We start from the raw sequence: 19,777 nt of genomic DNA on the forward strand, positions 1-19,777 counted from the left end.
AGCAGCTGGTCATGGTGGAGCTTATTTATACTACTTCATATACTATACGGCAGTTTAATCTGTATCAATCATAAAACATGTTTCACACTGGAATTTGTGTGGCATATAAATGTTGAGAATACGGAGCCACTGGTCAATATGTTATATCGATATGTAAAAAAAATAATTGTGGAATGTAGGGGGGGGCGGTTATTATATTTTATTATGTTGTTTTATTATATTTCCTTCCTTCGTTTGCCATGAATCGTTTTTTGTTTTTTTTTAATTGTCGTATTGTGCAGTACGTGCACGTAGCTACTTGTGTTACGCGAGCGAAATCTGGTCCTCGTCTTATTTTGAAAAACAAAAAAATCCGGACCGGAAGTGCAGCGGCGTAGCGCGGGTAGCTGACGGCGGTGTCAGTTGGTCGCTCCATGGTGTTTCTACTGAGAAGGAAAACGGCGAGAAAAAAAAAAAAAAGATTTACAAATTGGCACCCGCCGAGACAAATACCTCTTCACTTTCACATAAATCCCCGAGAGGAACAAACCTGCTCCAGGTACGTTTTCACTGACTTTTACCTGGAACAACTTTTTTTTTTTATTATTATTTATTTTTATTTTTTTTTAACTGTGGCTAATTCGCTAACAATCGAGCTAACTAGGTGGTGGTGGCGGCGGCTAAACCTTAAAGTTAACTTACTTCCCGACGGGGGAAATAAAGAAACCGTAGATTTATTTCGTCACGTTAAAACTATAATAATTGGTTGAGGGAAGTTGCAGTCGGGGGATTGTTCACCGTTGACTGTACTACTTGTAACGCGGTTTGCGGTAACTCGGGGGGGTATTTCATATTTCATTGTATTGCGCGACTTTAAGTTAGCCCCTGTTAGGTAGCGCGTAACTTGAACGCCGCCGTCATCGGGTTTATTTATTTATTTTTATTTATTTATTTGAGTTGTTCTAAAGCAGGTTAAGTCACGTAGTCGCCTGAAGATGTTTCGCCCTCAGCTGTCTTTTAGTTTTCGCAGGCAGAGACAGACAGACCAGCGGTTCGTTTGCCCGAAGTGATAAAAGGGCGGGGCAGGTTTCGCAAGTAAGAGATAACCTCTCCCGGACCAGGTCCGTCCCATGCTGCATGCCCGGAGCGTTGCTCCATATTTATTTGTTTTTGTTGTTGTTGTTGTTGTTGTTAAAGTCTATAGAGAGAGAAGTCTCGGTCTGTCTCCGTGCTCCGTGTTCACCTCGGTCTGTTTTTTTTTATTTTTTTATTTTTGCGCAGTGCCAGCTGGCTGCCAAGTTCAGTCTCCTTTACTCGCACGGTTTAAAAACCCGAGTTGTATTTACAGACAAGAAGTTCAGGGCGTTGAACCTCACGTGGTCATCCATCATCATCACGAAAGCGATGAAACCCGGTCTGTCGTGGGGATGACGACGACGACGTGATGTTTGCCATGAATCAGTGGAAGTGAACAGTCATCCAGAAGCATCCAGACAAGCCAAGGTGACCAGACATCTGTGTGTCGGTTGGAGTAGTTTCACTAGGGTAGAGAGGTAGTGAAAATGCTGCTGGCTTCCTTTTTCTGGTCCATGTGAACCGATTGTCACAGAACCGAGCTAAACTTAGAGCGGGTATTCCAGTTCAGGCTGAAGGCAATGCTCTCCTTGCAGAGAGGGGTGGTGCAATCATTCACCCAGAGAGCACGTGTGAAGTAGTTAAAATGATATGAGCTTGGAGACTTTAATCATGCTTTGATCAGTTTGAAACCGCCCCTCTCCTCCCAACCTCCAAATTATTTGATGTGCCAAGTCGAGGCATTTTTTTTTTTAAGCAAGAATGTCTAAAAAAAAAGAAAAAAAACCCAAGACATTCAAGCGTTTTGTATTTTTTTCCCCCGGTTTCACAGACTAAATGAATAACTGAGAAAATAGCAGATGAATAAATTTTGTTTTTTAAAAAAGCTGCCAGTTGGAGCTTTTATTATCTACAAATGCAGTTAAGCAGCTTCAGAAAGCTGCAGATATCCAAGTCGAAGTTGCCCTATCTGTTAGAAGGGTTAGTCGATGGCCTGCGTTTGTCGCGCTTTCCTGAAAAGTCTGCAGCTTTAAATGCATCACGAGACGCTGCTCAGAGGGCAAGACTGGGGCTACCACAGGAAAAAAAATGCAGAATACGCCTGTCAATGATGTAAGGATCTCCCCTTCCCTTTCATGCAATACTGAGTTTCCCTCCATTATGTTTCTCTCCGTGCTCCTGGCGTGCCCAGTGGAAAGTGCCTGAAAGTGTGGAACAAATGCCATTGTTTTTCCCCTGTCCATGGAGCAAGGTTGTTGTTGTTGTTGTTGTGTTTTTTTGGAGCAGGCGGACTGGTCAGTTATGTCGAGGCTACAGTTGACCCGGTGTTGATGGACCGACTGTTTCATTGGCGTTTTGGAGCCTCTTAAGTGCAGTTTGCAGCTCGGCCGGTGATCTCTGTAAGGATCGGTGGGAGCCTGTAATGGAGAGGCTCCGCATTCGGAGGGCCATATTCCTGTGAGATCAGCAGTCCCGAGCAGCTGTTAAGCTCGCATGAAGAAGGAGGGCAGAGGTGACTGACTGACAGTGAAGGGAAAAAAAAAAAAAAAAAATCAAGGTCATGACCTGCGATCGCTATGGATACTTCTGACCTTCAAGCTTGTGTGCATGAGAACGAAAGGAGAAAAAGAATGAATGTATTTTTTTTTTTTCCCTCCCTCCACAGCCCAGTCGGGATTTAGCAATGTCCCGCTGCGAAACTGCAATATTGAAGGGATAGATCGGCTCAGCTGCACTCCATGCCTGTGAGATATTGCAGGCGTTTTAAGCTCCAAATGAAGGAAATGGAAACAGACCAAAAAAAAACAACACTCCAGGGCAGATAAGCAATTTTCATGTGATTAAGACGTTGACTAAGTAGAGTGCTTACTTAGTATTTTTAAGCTCGGGGGTGGTTATGTAATCACTCTCCCTTCCTTCAGTTCATGTGATTAGCCTTTGTACTAATGATTGAGTTTTTTTTTTTTTTTTTTTTAATCTTTTTTGTTAAATTAACTACCCGTTACCCTGATAATATTTGTTTAAATTGATCTGTAAATGTTTTGGTACATAAAATGTCAGAAAACGTCCAGTAACCAAAGGCGTTCGGTTTACTATCGCAAAAGACAAAGAAAAGCTGCATAGCTGATCACAAGTGACCAGTTGTTTTACCTCTAATGGTTAGCAGACCATTACTTTGATCAGTTTTGATAAATGGCTCCTTTCCTGAGCGATTTAAAATGGTTGTAAAGCAGGTGTCCCGTATTCAAAATCCTGGCAAAGGCAGTCGTGCCTTCTCATTGTGACAAAACATATGAAATGTAGTTTCTTGCTTGCAGTGATAACCACCCATACAAAGCTGGGAAGTCTCAGCATTTATCAGGAAACGAAATAATGACACGGCAGACTTCAACTTAACTCTGCTCGCTGCACACATTTCCCGTCTCCGGTCACTGATGCTGGTCGAGGCGGTGAGAGATTGTGTGACATTAATGTGGCGATGTCCTCGCTGCACACCGCCGATAAAAGTTCGGTCTGAATCGACCGTCCTGATTCACTCATTTTAATTAACTTGTGAGGTAAGGAATCGGACCGAAAAACACCTGTCATGTCCCAACCGAAATCCTCCATTTATGAAGTGTGCGGCTAAGAGTTACTTGACTCGGTTTCGCCGGAGCTGCGACATAAACACAATCGCCTCGGGGCAGGCATGCATGCGCCTGTCAGCTGTGTATGCGCTCATCTCTGTGGTCTGTATGTCCTGTTGTTTCTGCTCTTCGGCTCCATTCATGACTGTTGCTGTGTGAAACTGCCCCCAGGGCACCTCCGAGAAACATCAACATGGGCTGAATGGACAGTTTGCTGGTGGTTTCTGGGGACAGAAATATGTACACTTGCGCAGGAGAGTGCGCGTTTCATGCAGCCCGTCGCTTCCTTTCTGATTACGTCTTTTTTTTCCCGTCACACTCCGGTTTTGCACTCCTTGCATTATTTACACCGCTGCACAGGTGTTTGTTGCGCGGACATGACTGAGGTCTTGCCACCGCCAGGATATCGTAAGCTTTCATGTGCTTTTAATAGCACACACGGTCATCTCTGCATGCTGAGGCTCAGTTCAGTCATGGTCGCTCTAAGGAGTGCATTTGTTCACTTCTATCTTAAAGGCTGTTGTCAGCAATTAAATTCCATCATGCTTCGTACATCTGCTTATCAGCCTTTAGTGGATAGCATTGTTTTTGCTTGATTACGTAAACCTTAAGCCTGTAATCTAAGAAGCCTTATTCAGCCACGTTTCCGTAGCCCTCGATGAAATCATATATTTGATGACACCGAAACGGTCTCGTGTATTTAGAGATCCACTTCGAATTGAAATGACCAAAGCACAGCATTATCTCCACTTTACAATCTCTGCATATTCTTTTCACTCCGGTATGTTTTTGGCTTGTTCGTAGCAGCGCAGAGGGTTGAATTTTCCAGCGTTCTCCAGCAGAGTGACGGACTGAGTGGACTTCAGACCTCAGCTTAGTCAACAGCATTGTTTACAGTCCTGGGTCAAACTGCGTTCAATTGTTTATCGCAGCCCCCCCCCCCCCCCCCGAACCCCACATGTCCCACAGAGCCATGGGTGTGCAGACGTTTGTTCCTATTTGCGGTTGATTACATTTAGACCGGAGAAAGAGCATTTGTGATGAAGGAATTCCCGATAACGGAAGTAATTTTCCATTCATTCAGATCTTTGTGTTTTAATAGTAAATTTAGCCTGTGTAAACACTGGATTAGAAGCATATCACCTGCCAACAAGCTTCAGTATTACGACATGCATTACCAAAGTTGTCATTGGTTCTCATATTGAATCCTGCAGCGGTCTTGTTGTCGGTGGAGGTTCGTTCTCTGCAGCATTTGCTGTCCGTGGACTAGTTACCACTCGTACAGCAGTTATTTGTGTCTCTTTCCGTGCGTCCCTCATCCGTGCCGTCTTTTGCAGCAACGCAGTGATTGTTGAATGAAGAGTATGGACAGCTGGTAGGGAAAAAAACAGGAGGGACAAGGGGACAAGGCTGGCCTAGAAAATGTCAAATTTTCATGCTCAGATATAAGACTTAATCAGTTTTGTTATGGGCACAATGAGTACGTATCTTTTTTTTTATGACGCACGCCTGTCGGGCGATGAGACTCATTGATGAGGCTTGTCAGTGATCACTCTAACCATAATGGATCATAATATCTTAATAAATCTGAACCTAATGATATTAGGGATGCTTCACGAGTGAGAACCCGAGGTGACGACTTGACAAATTGATTATTTTTTACCCACCGATGGTCCGAAAGCCAAACTTCAGTTCACTATCGGGTCACAGATAGTTTTTATTTTGTGAGGATAATTTCATGATTTAGTTTAAATCAGGTCTCTAAGGCGGTAATATGTTTACTCTAAGTGACACCATGTCATTTATCAGTCTCTTTTATTTAATGAAAAAAAAAAAAAGCTAAAATTCTCTGATTCCAGCTTCTAAAAATGTGAATATTTTCTGGCTTTTTCAGTCCTCTATGATAATAACCTGAATATCTTTTGGTCGTGGACTTATTAGACTTATTAAACAAGACATATTAGGCTTCGCATCGGGCTTTGGGAAACATTGCCTGGTTGACACTTATTTTTTTTTTTACCATTGTCTGACATTTTAAAGACCAAATAGTTCATTGATGAATTGAGAAAGTAATCGCCGCATTGCAGCCCTATAACCCCCCTCTAGTATAAATTAAACATTTCAATAAAAGCAGTTGTCAAAAAAGAATTACCATCCCATCAGGTTACTGTATTGAGTCAGAAATATGGTGTTATGACTGTAGTGTTTGATGCATACAAGATGCTCCACACACACACACACACACACACACACATAGTTGTATCTGTTCTCAAGACATGAGGAAGTCGAGTAAAAATAAATATCTATTTTTCTCTAGAAATAGTGTCAGAAAACATCTGTTGGGTGTTTCTTTGTGTGTGTGTGTGTGTGTGTGTGAGTGAGTGACTATTTGACTGACCTGATTGTAAACTTCAAACATAGTTAAAGGAAGGATTGTTCATTTTCCTCTCTGGCTTCTAGTTACCACAATGCTTCCCTCTGTCCAAGTCCAGGCCTGGAGGGCACGGGCCACTGACCATTGATGAACACACACACACACACACACACACACACACACACACACACACACACACACACACACACACACTGTGGTCCTCATCCTCTCACTGTCTCTCTCATCTGAAAGAGGCCCTCTGTGATCACTTGGCACTAAAATGTATCTTGTGTGATCAGTCACAAGTGGACAGCTCTGAATTAGGAATGTGAATTTTGTGAGATAGTATGTGTTTAGATTGTGTGTTTATATGAGTCTGACAGTTAAACACAGATTAGGAGAGACGGATACGGCTTTATTTGGCACTTCTTTATATGGGATTAATATGATCGTTATTAAAACAGAAAAAAAGTGTAAAGCATATTCTCTAAGTTTGGAATAGTAGAATATACTAAAAACTACTTTTCTGTTTTTGACGGTTGCTTAAACTCTCATATTCCCACGGAAAAGCCCGACATGACCTCACTCGGCAGCTTTGGCCCTGACTCAAAAATATGTGGGAGCAAATAATGTAGGCCCACAGCCCGTTCATAGTCTGTGAGAAATGACAAGAGATGTCAATCACTGACTATTAGCTAGTTTTGTGTCATTGATTCTCGGGTTTCTTCTATTGCACTTTTCCTTTTGAGGCGTAAATCGCACAGGAGCTGCAGAGTTAATATACGATCTGGCGTTGTTGAGAGGAGCTCCGGGCCGATGGAGGGAGGAGAGGAAAGGAAAGGACGGAGAAAGTTGAGCAGAGAGGACGGAGGAGAGAAACGAGGGTGGGCGGGGGGGGGGGGGGGGGATGAATAAAGAGACACTGTTGAGTTTGAACCGATGGACGCGTGGAGTGAAGACTAACAGAGGGCCGTCTGTCGTACCCGTCTGAAGGAAACGGAAGCTGCACGCCGTGAGCTTCTTCTCGACGCTCGTCTTTTTCTCTCTCTGTCTGTGTCTCTCTCTCTCTCTCCCGGCCAGAATGAGACTCACTGTGCTGCCAGTCACCTCTGTGGTTTTAGTTTGTCTACGTTGAGGACGAGGTGGTTATAGAAAAAGGAAATGTGTGAAAACGCCCACCTGCTGCCTCCACTCTCAAACCGGATCAAACCCTCTCTGTCGCTTTGAATTGCTTCTCTGAATTATTTATTTTCTTCCTCAGTATTTTACCCGCTTACCTCCGTCCGATCCACAGCTGATCGGATCCATTTACTCGGATCCGTTATTGCTCAGCTGTTGGTTTCACAACATCTAGAGAGAAGTGTGAGACTGACGAAAGTATGCGTTTCCTTTTACTGTTGGCTGTTTGAATGTCAGCTTATCTCTTGTATTTGAACAGGATTTTATTAAAGCAGACAAAGCTACAGAAATACATTTGTATGCTCTTAAATTAAATTATTAAATTAAATCTAAAAACCAAACCTTAATAAGACATTACTGTCCACTTACTGAAAATAACACCACTTTCAAAATACAGAATGGACAATATGAAATTGTCACATTCTCCCACTTTACTTTTTGTTTTTTGAGTGTTAAAATGACATGTTATTTTTACCTGATAATATAATAATAAAGTTATTGCTTATTTATGACCTCACAGATAATACCAAACTGAAAACTAATTTTCTGACACAATATAGTTTAACTAAGACTATTTTTGGTCCAGTCACCTCAAGAAATCATTGTTTAAAATTGTAAATATGTGGTCTCGTATTTGACAGAATGGAGAAATTGTGTTAATGACATTCAGATACGCTGACATTTGCGTGTTGTTGTTTTTTTTAGGCCCTACACACTGAGTGTAACTTTGGGCAGCAGCGATGTCGGGCGCCTACGATGACTCCATGATCGACGTCTCCAGCGATAGCTTCTGGGAGGTGAGATGCCTGAAATAATGCTACTGTGAATTATTCTCTCTTTATCTTTTTTTTAAATTTTTTTTTATGTTCTCATCTGTCTGTTTTCTGTTGCTGATTCTCAGGTTGGAAACTACAAGCGTACAGTGAAACGGGTAGACGATGGCAGCCGGCTCTGTAGCGACCTCATGAACTGTATTCATGAGCGGGCACGTATCGAGAAGGCCTACGCACAGCAGCTCACGGAATGGGGAAAGCGCTGGCGGCAACTTATAGAGAAAGGTAGGAACGTCGCGAGAAACATGAATTTCACGCGCATTACATTTGATTTCGAGCGTCAATTGTTCGGTGCGTCCCTCAAAGCCTGACTTTCACCGACACCGACTGAATAACTCCGGCCTCAGGTCCTCAGTACGGCACGTTGGAGCGAGCGTGGTCTGCTCTGTGCACCGAGGCGGAGAAGGTGAGCGAGCTCCACATGGAGGTGAAAGCGGCGTTGATGGGAGAAGACTACGAGAAGCTGAAGAACTGGCAGAGAGACTCCTACCACAAACAGATGATCGGCGGCTTCAAAGAGACTAAAGAGGCCGACGACGGCTTCCGCAAGGCTCAGAAACCCTGGGCCAAGAAACTCAAAGAGGTGGGAATGTCCGACTTCTCATGAACTCACAGGGCTGTTTGGTCATGGTGGTATTTTGGTACTGACTGTGAAACATCTTTCCACAAGCAAGTCATTTTTCATCTCACTGATTACAGTCTTGCTCATCAATTATACCCTTCAGTTCTCATGATTACCTTTTTACTGACTACACCACTGTTTTCTTTTCTCTCCATGACTACCTGCTGACTAAACAATGACAGAGCAGAAGCACAATTATAACCTCTTAGTGTTGATTTTTAACGAAAGGATACTGCCAGGCTCGTGTGCCAGCCAACTTATGCTGTCTGCCTTTTGATTGTCAGGAGAAGGGAAGGAAACAGTGAGGGCTCGCAGGGAGACGGGCACCTCTCAGTTCAAAATCAGGTCAACATATTTCCTACCAGTGCTTTGATTTTTAGCAGCCTGTTTACTTGGCAAACCTCACATGGCTTTTTGTTTCTGAGCACGTCTGTTCAAAGCCGCTGAACATGTCGCAACCTTCAGGGCACCCCCATCATTTCCTGTGTGTGACGTCCACACGCGGGGGAGGCGGTGACATCCTGGGTTGGGTTGTCATTGACCAGGGGCAGAACAAAATAGTTTTGTGGCCATAGTGATTTACTGATCGACCACACAGACAAAGGACGCGTGGTGGAGGGCAGAAAGGAAATGGGGTTAATTAACTGGGGAGCCGACGCGGGTGATGCGGGCAGTATGTCGATAACAGACACATATCTGTGATTTAGTGGATAGATGTTTTGTTTTGTTTTGCGCTCATGCAAATGGAGGAGTACGCAACTGCCTGTCATAGCAAATGGAAATGGAGGACAGGTCTCTCGTCCTTGTATTCTTAAGTGTCATCTACTTACGCACACATTGTTTGTTTAGTGGGACATGGCTGCCCTGGCCTCGGCCCAAGTTACACTTCGTACCGTGTAAGGCGCTGTTCAAATAGAGCCACCATGGACGCTTCCTCGCTTCTTATCGGTTGGAGTTTAAATATAACAAAGTGTCTGATTCCTCTGGTCATAAATGAATCATAAGGTAAACTTGTCAGGCTTCAGTGTTCCCACATTGCTTCCCTCACATGAGTTGGTGACTGTATGTGAAGTGTCATCCTTATTATTCATTCGGATCCACAGTGTGTCCAGCGGAAATTGGTTGTATTGTTCCTGGAAAATAACAAATGACGTGTACAGTCATCAGCTTTACATAAATGACATTAATATCTCCTCACAGAGTTCCTTAAAAAAAAAAGGTTTGAAGGCAGCAACATTCATAAAAGTTTTGAGAGACGATGTGTGTGTTTTGGAGAGCTGACAACAATGAACTTTAAAGACAGAATACATTTCAGGGAAGTTGTACAACAAGTTAAACCAAAAAATATGAAATCCACAGCCAGGCACCAGTCTTTGGTAGCAATCTCAACACTTCCCCACAGTTTGTTTGAAGTTATCCGGTTACCCAAGACCATTTCCTGTATTTCATTTTGAAACGATTGAATCTGCAGGTGGAGACGATGAAGAAATCTCACCACTCGGCCTGCAAAGAAGAGAAGCTGGCAGCCAGCAGAGAGACCAACAGCAAACTGGAGAGCAACAACAACCCTGAAGCCCAGAAGAAACTCCAGGAAAAGGTGGAGAAGTGTCAGCAGGAGGCGCAGAAGGTAGGGCTTCCTGTGGAAAAGGGCGAGGTGTCTTGTCATTTTTCTTTTCTTAAATGGGTGTTAGAGCACATAAGCTATACATCCGAATGAAGTACATTTTATTATGAGTGAATGAATTCATGTTTAAAAAAAAAAAATCTTGATTTCATTCCTTCCTTCCACTCAGACTAAAGAGCGCTATGAGAAATCCCTCGAAGAGCTCGACAAGTTGACCCCTCAGTATATGGAGAACATGGAGCAGGTGTTTGAGCAGTGGCAGCAGTTCGAAGACAAACGCATTTGCTTTTTCAGAGAGCTGCTGCTGGAGGTTAAACAGCACCTGGACCTCTCAACCAATCACAGGTCAGACAGGAGACATTATCCAGGATCCAAGAGAAAAATGAAAGTGTGCACGGAAAAGGAGCCACAGACAGAAAGCTGAGGCTGTTGCATGTGTGGGAGAAGCTTGACATTTCACAAATTACACACACACACACACACACACACACACAATAATGTATTTCCTGTACTGTGTTGTCAATGCAGATTCCAGACAATTTACCACACGCTGGACGACACAATCTCTGCTACTGATGCTGAAGATGACCTGAAATGGTTCCGGTCCAATCACGGCCCTGGGATGCCAATGAACTGGCCCCAGTTTGAGGTACTGGACTACAGCATGCTACAGTATACTAAAATGAAAGAGTATAACAAAAACGAAGGAAGGTTTGATAGAGCAGGAATGAAAGAGGATTATCTGGAGGGGCTCTCTGGCTTCACTGTACTGCAGGCACTCTTAAGGGAGGGTTGTTATTGATGACCTGATTACATGAATACACACAGTAAGAGACCTTATATATTATTTAGTCAGGCACTTAAGAAAGAATTAAAGTTCCTATTTATCTATAAATGCAGAGCTTCTTAAGAACCATGGCTTCTCTCCCAGGCCCAACTCAGCAGTCAGGAGAAATGACATGTGGTACTGAAAAGAAAACTTCAAGGGCAGTATGGCCATAGCTTTTTCCCATGTAAGTTTAGCCCAAGCAGGAGTTATAGCCTGCTGTCATTTTTGCCATAAAGGCATACGGTTGGGCAGCAGGGGTGGAAGTAAATCTATTCTCAGCAGTCAGACTGACAGTGAAGGGGATGTACTTTATGTCCTTTTCCCAGCAGGAGGTGACATAAGACAGAAAGAAGGGAAAAGGCAAAGAAAAGCTGCATGTGCTTGCATTGTTACAGTTCACAGTGCTGTCGAGCGCTCTTGCAGGCGTAGCTGTTCGAGCGAGGCCGCTTCTTCCACTTTTTCTTTCCGAGTACAGCTCGGATTTTGGATTTTAACGGACAGGATTAAATCTCTGACACTTTCCGCACGGCCGAAAAAGAACAAGGCATAACTTAATAACACGCGCCGCTATTCACAAGAAATCTGAATGAGCTGAGCACGGCACGCTTGTGTCTGAATTACCCTGCAAGCTGTTGAACGTTTGCTGCTGTAGGTGGTTCTACGCGGTCTGCAGCTTTAGGATTCGACCGTGTCGTCCGCATTAACCCTGTTCTACACCTGCTTCCCTTTCCCCCATGTCTGACAGAATTTGGAATGGTCCCATCCTCGCTCCTTTAAGAGAAGGTCCATTGTAGTGAGTTCTGCATGAGAGGGCTGTTCTGTCACAGCAGCCGTGGGGGACATTTGATTTTTTTTTTTTTTCCCACTAACAAACACTCTCACTCTCCTTCCTGCTTCCATTTGTGTGTGTGTTTGAGGTGGTTGTGTTCGTGTCATCTTTTTAAGTGGCTTCATGTTAATCGAGATAAATATTAACGTGGTACACGCAGACACCATATGGCTTTCCACAGCACTTTCTATCAATACAAACGTGTGACATATCCACCTCTGTCCACCACTGGACATTTAGAGACTCGTTCCTGGTTACTGCGGTTCATTTGAACCCTGTGGTCTGTCATATGATGCCACCTATGATGACCTTTGATCTTTAAAAGTTTGAGAGGTCTGATAAATCAAGAGGGGTCAGACAAGCACCTCGGAAAGCTCTGAGGTTGTGCTGCTTCAATATATCATCATATTTTAAGATGGACGTCAATTAATTATGTTAATCTGAGACGTATAGCTTTACTATCCTCATGTCATGATAGAGTCGAATAACTTAATTTTTTTTAAATTAAAGACAGCCTCTCTAAAATAATTTACTGTGTCAGACCTAAATTTTTACTAAATTTATAACTACACCCACACAAAAAACGTTTTTTTTTTTTTTTTTTTTTTTTTTTTACTGTGGCAGAATTGCAGTCACTTGATTGAACTTCCTTTGGCTCCGCTTTCTTTGGTTAGCCTCTGGTGGAGGTTGAAATCGGTTGGTGCTGTGTTTCTTTCAACAGGTGATGGATACTGTACATGGTTGTGTGTCTCTTCTTTTCCCCCACCTTCACACTGCTGTGTAAACACACGTGCATGCACAGTGTTGAAAATCCAGAGTCGTCGTCACAGTTTGAGAAATGTTTCCCAGATCCTGGACTTTGTTGAAGTGCGCGTATTCTGCTGTGCGCACGTCTTTTAAGATGTTCTCCCACTACTTTCTCTGAGGCATGGTTTGAACTAAGCTCAACCTTTCAGCTGCACCAACCTTGGCACAGTTATAGAGTTGAAACGTGACCGTAATGTGTATGTCTCTGCCAGGACTGGTCCATAGACCTGAACCGGACCCTCAGCAGACGAGAAAAGAAGAAACCACCGGAGGGCGTCACGCTGACCGGCATCAGTCAAACTGGGTCAGACCAGCATGTTCAGCCTGCCAAGACCAGCAGCAGGTAGATATCTGATCACTCACCGACTCACTTCTGTGACACACACACACACACACACACACACACACACACACACACACACACACACACACACACTCTCTCTCTCTCTCTCTCTCTCTCTCTCTCTCTCTCTCTCTCTCTCTTTAGTTTACCAAGCCAAACTCCCTACATGAGAGATACTCCCAGCACACCACACATGGCATCTTCCTCTTAAGGAAAGCCTGCTAAACGTTACATAAGCAAAGCTCCGGGAATGACGTCTAGTTGTACGGCCGTCCCCGTGGCAACAGTAAACATTTTGTTACAGATTGTTGGGTCGAATTCATCCTCCAGAGACTGAAGTCTGCTGGTACATAGCTGAAAGCATGCCAAAAGCAATGTGGAAATATTACTCACTCTTTCTCACACACACACCCCTCCTATATCCCCACCCACATCCCCACCCCACCCCACCCCACACACACACACACACACACGTAGAGGCCTTTATCAGCAATAATATTGCTACTGGAATGTTCGTATTAGTGTTGTTCAGATCAAACACCTGCACATGAACCGAGTCTTTGACGAACAAAAACAATTAAAAAGAAACTTATCACGGCACGTAATTCACAGAGTTGTTTATGATCGAAGCTAAAAGTTAGCACAAAGCGCCTGGTTATCGTCCAGTTTATGATGGGTTGTTTAATCCTCTAATGATCTAATTGAATAAATCATGGAATTGGACCCCTCTATGAAGGATTAGAGCCGCTTGATATTGGATTGCTGGTTTTTAATAGCATGATTTAATCTTTTGTAAGCCGATCAGATAAGAAAGTAATTGTCCTTGCGGAGAAGTTTGTCCGGAGTTGTGGCAACGGCGTCAAGGACTTAACAACAGTTCATGGAAAAGAAAACAAAAAGCTGATTGATATAAGGATTATAAAGTCAGTGGGTCACATGGTAATAAAGCACATCATACTGTCGTGACACAGAGATGGATTTGCTCCTATATATATATATATATATATATATATATATATATATATATATGTGTGTATTTGATTTCAACTCTTCACATTCCTTAGTAGCTCTGTAATGAGGTTCCCTTCATTTAATAGTGTCAACACCTGCTGCACTTATCCACACATCAGGAAGTTGCTGTGTGTTCAGTAATCTTGACTGGAGGAGTGTGTGGAGGAGTCGACAAAGGGAATGCCAAGCATGGAAAGCATTTGACCTCTGAACTTGCGAAAACGTTGACTAACACGGGACCGCCTGCCGCTCCCCTAACCCGCATTTACAGCACACGGTGTGTTCATGTGCATGGTGTTGGAAACAGTAAATGTGAAGCCACGTCGTTCTGTAGTCACAGAGCTCTGACTTAAGGTAAAAAAAAAAAATAGGGAAGGTTTGTGTTTTTTTTTTACCCCCCTTGATTTGAAGTCTGAAGCTGAATGAAAAATGGTTTCAACGCCCATTAGACAAGGCAGCGAGACGTCTCTTTGAACACTTCAATTGAGAAGTTCCAAGTTTGTTTGTTGACTGAAAACCATCCAAAGTTACATCGTGCCGAGCTCCCACCACAGCGGGGTGTTTGGTGTGACAACGCCGAAAGGTTTAACTCCCGAGAGCGTGGCATGACTATGCAAACAAAGGCGTTTCGCATTTCTCCGCTTCGCACTCTCGAGGGCCGACTGATAGCTGCAGCTGTTCACGGTCCGCTGACCGCGTAAACGGGGAGTGGGAGCCCTCTGCTTCCTCTGATACAGGTGGAGGTCGAGCGCAAGTTTTTCTCCTTCATGCGGAAAGCCACAATGGTAGGAAGTAGACTGCACTCGTGTGACTTCTACAGAGGGTTTTTTTTTTGTTTTTTTTTTTGCACCGAAACAATTACAAAGCTGACAATTAGGTGTTGTTCAGGGAGGGCCTTTCTGAGGTTTTTGTAGCTTTGTGTTAATTGCGAGGTACGAGGCCCGTAGAGGCTCGTTTCTCTCCGTGTTTAATCGAACACGGTTGTTTTGTTGACTGGGTCTAATACCTTTTATGATGTCCCTCAAACACACAGATTACTGGGTCACCTAGTCCTCGTAAAGCCACAGTTAACCACTTGCTAAGCCTCGCCCTCCTTAGTTGCGGTTGCCATGTGTGTAATTTTTCTGATTTCAGACGGAGGCAGACATCTCATTTCTAGCATCAGCTGATGGGAGTTCTTATCGGCTGTTGTTGCTACCGAACTGAGATGAGGTTATCGCTGTTGGCGTGTCCAACATGGATTTGTAACGTTGTGCTCTGTTAAAGGGTCTTAGATATGTACTTGACTAAATGCAGTATTATAGAGAAAGGATGAAGCTAAACTCTGAGAGAAAACACCTGTCGATTATTCATAAGCAAAATAGATTTGATTCATTGAGGGCATTTTTTTTCTAGACACGAGACGGTGTCAGTATAAATTAAAGCCTGTCACAATTAATATATAATTGCCTGACTGCGATTATTAGAGCTGACAGCAGTTATTCTGCATAATTGGTGTGTTCGATCAGCTGGATGAAACAACAGAAATGCCACATTTTCACTGCGTTTTTTTTTTTGACGGGCGCTCGTTTCCTGACGTCATCTCGCGGGTGGAGAATTCGCGCCACCGTAGTAGAGCGTTTATACATTTATATATACATAGAGTATAAACACGCAAAATATACGCGTGTTGAGCTTTTCTTCTCCACTAGTTTTAACCACATTTCCACTAACAGCAGTTGACGTGCTCCGTCTGACACGCGCGTATATTTTTACTACAGCAGCCTTCAACATATGGTGAAATCCAGACTCTGAAAGGCCGACTGGTTGCTAAGCTGCGATTGGACAGTCAACGTTCGGTCGAAGGCGTTTATTAATGGTTAACGGGACATTTCGAGTCGTTTGGTATCTTGTCATTTCATAGCTACACGTTGCTTCACCTCACATTCCCTTCATGTCGGGTCAGAATATCAAACGCAGCCATTGCAGTTAAAAATTCTCGTCCGCCTTCGCTCGCTCCGACTTTGTCCACAGGTCATGTACCTGGTACATGAGGTGTGTGTGTGTCTATATATAAATATATATATGTGTGCGTGCATGTCAACAAAACCATCTTTCACTGTGTCCCATGTTGTCAGCCTGACTGTGCCCACTATAACTGCGCCAGCGGGCTCGAACCCGTTTGAAGACGACGAGGACGCAGCGGAAGGAGAAGAGGAGGAGGAGGAGGAGGAGGAGGAGGAGGCGGCGGCGGCGGCCGTGGCTGCGGCGGCGGCCGCCGTCGTCGTGGAGCAGCAGACGACAGTCAACCACATCAGTGTGCAAAAAGAGGAAATAAAAACGTTGGTGAACAGGAGGAAACCCCTCCGACCACCCCGCAGCCTCCATCCCCTTCTTTCTGTTTCTGTCTTTGCTCCGTGGATCGCCTCTCTCCATTTCTTAGTCACTCTCCTCTCCCGTCTTCTTTGTGTCCCTCTCTCCTCCCTCAGGTGGCAGGTTGTTGTGTTGCTCTCTGCATGGTCACTGAATGCCATTACATACAAAGCCAATGAGTGTCTGTCCCTCACCGCTAACAGTTCCGTGTGTTACAGAGCATTAAATGTCATGCGCATGGAGGTCTGCTGCGGGAAATCCAACATGTTTCTGTCTTACAGTCAGATCAGCAAACTTATACACACGTTTATACGTTGATCATTTATTTTTTATTTTTTTACAATTGGCTTACAATTAAATAGGCTGTATAACATCAAATGAAGTGTAGCTACAAACACAAATGCACAAGAGGACAATAAGGTCCAAAATTTTAAATTCGACCTTTGGGCATATCATCCCTTCATCTTTATTGGTGTAAATCAACTAAAATGTTTACTTAATGGCAAATGGAAAACGCAAGTAAACAAAAAGTTGATTTACAACTGTGAACCGGTCTGACTGTAAATCTTTCATGCCTGTCGATTTTCTTTTTGTTGTTTTTTCAACTTTGTCAGAGCCCAGTTCTCTCTGATGTTTAGGTGGCTCCCTCTGCTGGCCGTCCAAGTTAAAACTCCAATCACGCATTCGCCACGATGATTTTGTCTTGCTTGGTCTTGTGTTGCTCTTTTTCTCATGAGCCTTTTGATATGTTGTCATGTTGCATTCGTTTGCCTCGCCTTCCCCTCAGCATTGTGGGCAACTTTACTGCAAGCTCTCGATCTCCCAAGTTTTAAAATCATTTGTAATGCCTGCCTTGTAGCATTAATGCCATAAGTAAGCATGTTTTCCACTTGTTTGGACTGAAGCAAAAGGAGAATGTTTGCAGCATAAATCACAAAGTTGTTTTAAGGATTTTGGAGATGCATCTTGGTCTTTTGTGTGTTTTTGACTGTACTTTACTTGGTGGTGTTTTCATTCGTCTCGCTTCTCTAACTCTGAATTTTTACACCCAGCATGCAGGGTTTTCCTCTGCGACGTGAGAAGCCCTGAGAAAATACCTCTTTTTACTAAGAGGGTGTTTTGTCTGTCTATCCAGCGTGAGCAGTACGGAGAAAACTCCAGACTGGTCAGATGAAGACACAGGTGGGAACCCTTTCGCCACCAACGGCGACGGTAACCCATTTGAAGACGAGCCGGCCTCCCCGGCCGTAGCTGTACCTGTCAAAGCCCTCTACGACTATGAAGGACAGGAGCAGGACGAGCTGAGCTTCAAAGCAGGTACACAACAGGAATGGCGTGAACAGACTTTACATTTTCAAAATAAAAGGCCGATCCTAGTCGGCGTAATGGAATAGAAAACATTTATCCGTCTCTTCTTGCTTTTCCAGGGGATGAATTTACTAAAATCGGTGAAGAGGACGATCAGGGTTGGTGCAAAGGCAGCCTCAAGGATGGACAAACGGGCCTCTATCCTGCTAACTATGTGGAAGACATCCAGCAATGAATTCTCACTGATGAAAGCAATGTGAAGAAGAAAGTGTTGTTGTTGTTGTTGTTGTTTTTTAGACTTGACAGTGCAGATGGAAACGGTAGGCTCGGCCTTACTTTCTCCCTGTCGATGAAGACTGGATTGGAGTGTGAGAAGGACACGGAGGAGAGGTTGCAGATCACAAAAGGACCACTTGAGATATCGTTGCTTCCTGCAGATCGACCCTTTTAGAAACTTTAAGTACAAAAGTGGAAACTAGCTGCAAGTTTCCAGATGATTCCAGGAAGATCACAGAGAACAGTTGCTGTCAGCTGTAAGATATGTTATGTTACTTAGAATCCAATTTATGCTGTTACAAATACTCGAGTTATATATTAGAGGAGACTCGATGAAATGTGTGTGAATTTATATATTGTTTGAACAAAACACTGGGATGACAGTCTGACAAATCGTCTTGCGATGTTACATGCAGCCTTAATATGCAAGCCACTTTTTAATTCAGTAAGGGAGATTAACCTTTTTATCACAATGATTTCTGTTGCTAGAATCCAGTCCATACATGTTAAATAAATGTTTTATTTTTTTTTTATTTTTTTTTTTAACAAAATGGGCCCTTATGTTGAGATTTTTGTGTCAAAACTTGATTTTAAACAACATTGTTCTGTCATTCCTTTCAGGGTTTTGATTTTCCATTCAGTTCGTTACTGTTCTGGTTATTTTTACAAGGAATGATAAAGCTCATTAGGGCCTTATCCTGACAGCCTCTTCATTCATGGGTCGGTTTCCTCTCGTCACTGCAGTTGAATGTATATTCACTGATTGTATTTTCTCACCTGTTGATTGTTTGCTTTTACTGATTTTTGCAACCACTGACCCGTTCAACAACTCTCCTCACAAGACTCTCTCCTTTCTGTCGATTGTAAAACGTTATGGGTTTATTATTCATGCAACACTGAAAGTTTTTCAAAAAGTTGATTTCACTTGAATCTTCATGTTTTAGCTCTCTCACCTCTTGTCAAATGTTCAAGTGATGGGAGAATGTTTTAGTGTTTGTTGTTATTACAAGTTATAGCAATAAAGCCACAGACAGTTATTGTATTGCATCCATGCATGTAAATAGCCTGGATTAGACATATTAGTACACATAAAACATTGCGATCAGATGATATGCAGTCGGAAATTGATTGTTAATTTATGATGCCATAAGTGCTTTTTATTCTACTCTTGTTAGAATGCTGTGATTCAGAATCAGTTTGTACATTAATTGAATGTTTTATGGAAAATATCCCTTGAATCTATTATTTTGTTATATTTGTAAATAGGATTGTTTTTCCCTTTCAAAGAGGGCCATACACATCGAATTAATCAACAAATACGATGTGAATAATTGGTAATTTTTTTCTTATTACCTTAATACACGTTTTGATCATTTAATATTTTGTCAGATTGCGTCTTTGCAGAGATAAACTGCAGACTTTTCACAACCTCTAAATTCATAAATGCCTCGTTTATCAATTAAATTGAAAAAAAATATATGCTATTTGATGCCTTCAACTGCAACAGGGAGGAAGATGAGTTGTAACAGTGAGAGAAGAGATGTTTTGTCATGTTTTCAGGGCGTGCTGCTGTCAAAACACAGCACCAGATGTACTTGCACAGTAAGGTTTGTAAATGTTGTCCCACAACATAATAAATGAATTTATTGGAAAAAATATTTTGACTTTATTGTGATTACTGATTTTTTTTTCTTTTTAGTTTTGATGTAA

At 42.9% G+C, this 19,777-nt stretch overlaps 1 protein-coding gene across 2 annotated transcripts; it reads left to right on the forward strand.

Annotated features, from left to right (window-relative positions):
* Positions 1 to 383: 383 nt before the first annotated feature.
* On the forward strand, positions 384 to 19,723 carry pacsin2 (protein kinase C and casein kinase substrate in neurons 2). Of its 2 annotated transcripts, XM_069164866.1 has the most exons (11): positions 384 to 538; positions 7,939 to 8,030; positions 8,135 to 8,291; positions 8,414 to 8,649; positions 10,160 to 10,315; positions 10,482 to 10,657; positions 10,841 to 10,961; positions 12,990 to 13,120; positions 16,249 to 16,452; positions 17,619 to 17,800; positions 17,911 to 19,723. In XM_069164866.1, the coding sequence occupies exons 2-11, from the start codon at positions 7,974 to 7,976 to the stop codon at positions 18,024 to 18,026; spliced, it is 1,536 nt and encodes a 511-aa protein (XP_069020967.1). In that variant the 5' UTR covers positions 384 to 538; positions 7,939 to 7,973; the 3' UTR covers positions 18,027 to 19,723. The 2 variants fall into 2 exon arrangements, with proteins under 2 accessions (XP_069020967.1, XP_069020968.1); XM_069164867.1 differs by lacking the exon at positions 16,249 to 16,452 and having other exon boundaries at positions 386 to 538; positions 17,911 to 18,606.
* The last annotated feature ends 54 nt before the right edge of the window (positions 19,724 to 19,777 follow it).

This window comes from Embiotoca jacksoni, unplaced genomic scaffold, assembly GCF_022577435.1.
Source record: "Embiotoca jacksoni isolate LCO1_2020_lvr unplaced genomic scaffold, fEmbJac1.0.p SCAF_32, whole genome shotgun sequence".
Taxonomy (NCBI): domain Eukaryota; kingdom Metazoa; phylum Chordata; class Actinopteri; family Embiotocidae; genus Embiotoca; species Embiotoca jacksoni.

Excerpts from the sequence above, each read along its gene's own strand:
- pacsin2 (XM_069164866.1), top strand. The coding sequence starts at position 7,974 with ATGTCGGGCGCCTACGATGACTCCATGATCGACGTCTCCAGCGATAGC. Across the intron at positions 10,962-12,989 it reads TGAACTGGCCCCAGTTTGAG|GACTGGTCCATAGACCTGAA; the intron begins GTACTGGACTAC and ends TGTCTCTGCCAG. Across the intron at positions 16,453-17,618 it reads CAAAAAGAGGAAATAAAAAC|CGTGAGCAGTACGGAGAAAA; the intron begins GTTGGTGAACAG and ends CTGTCTATCCAG.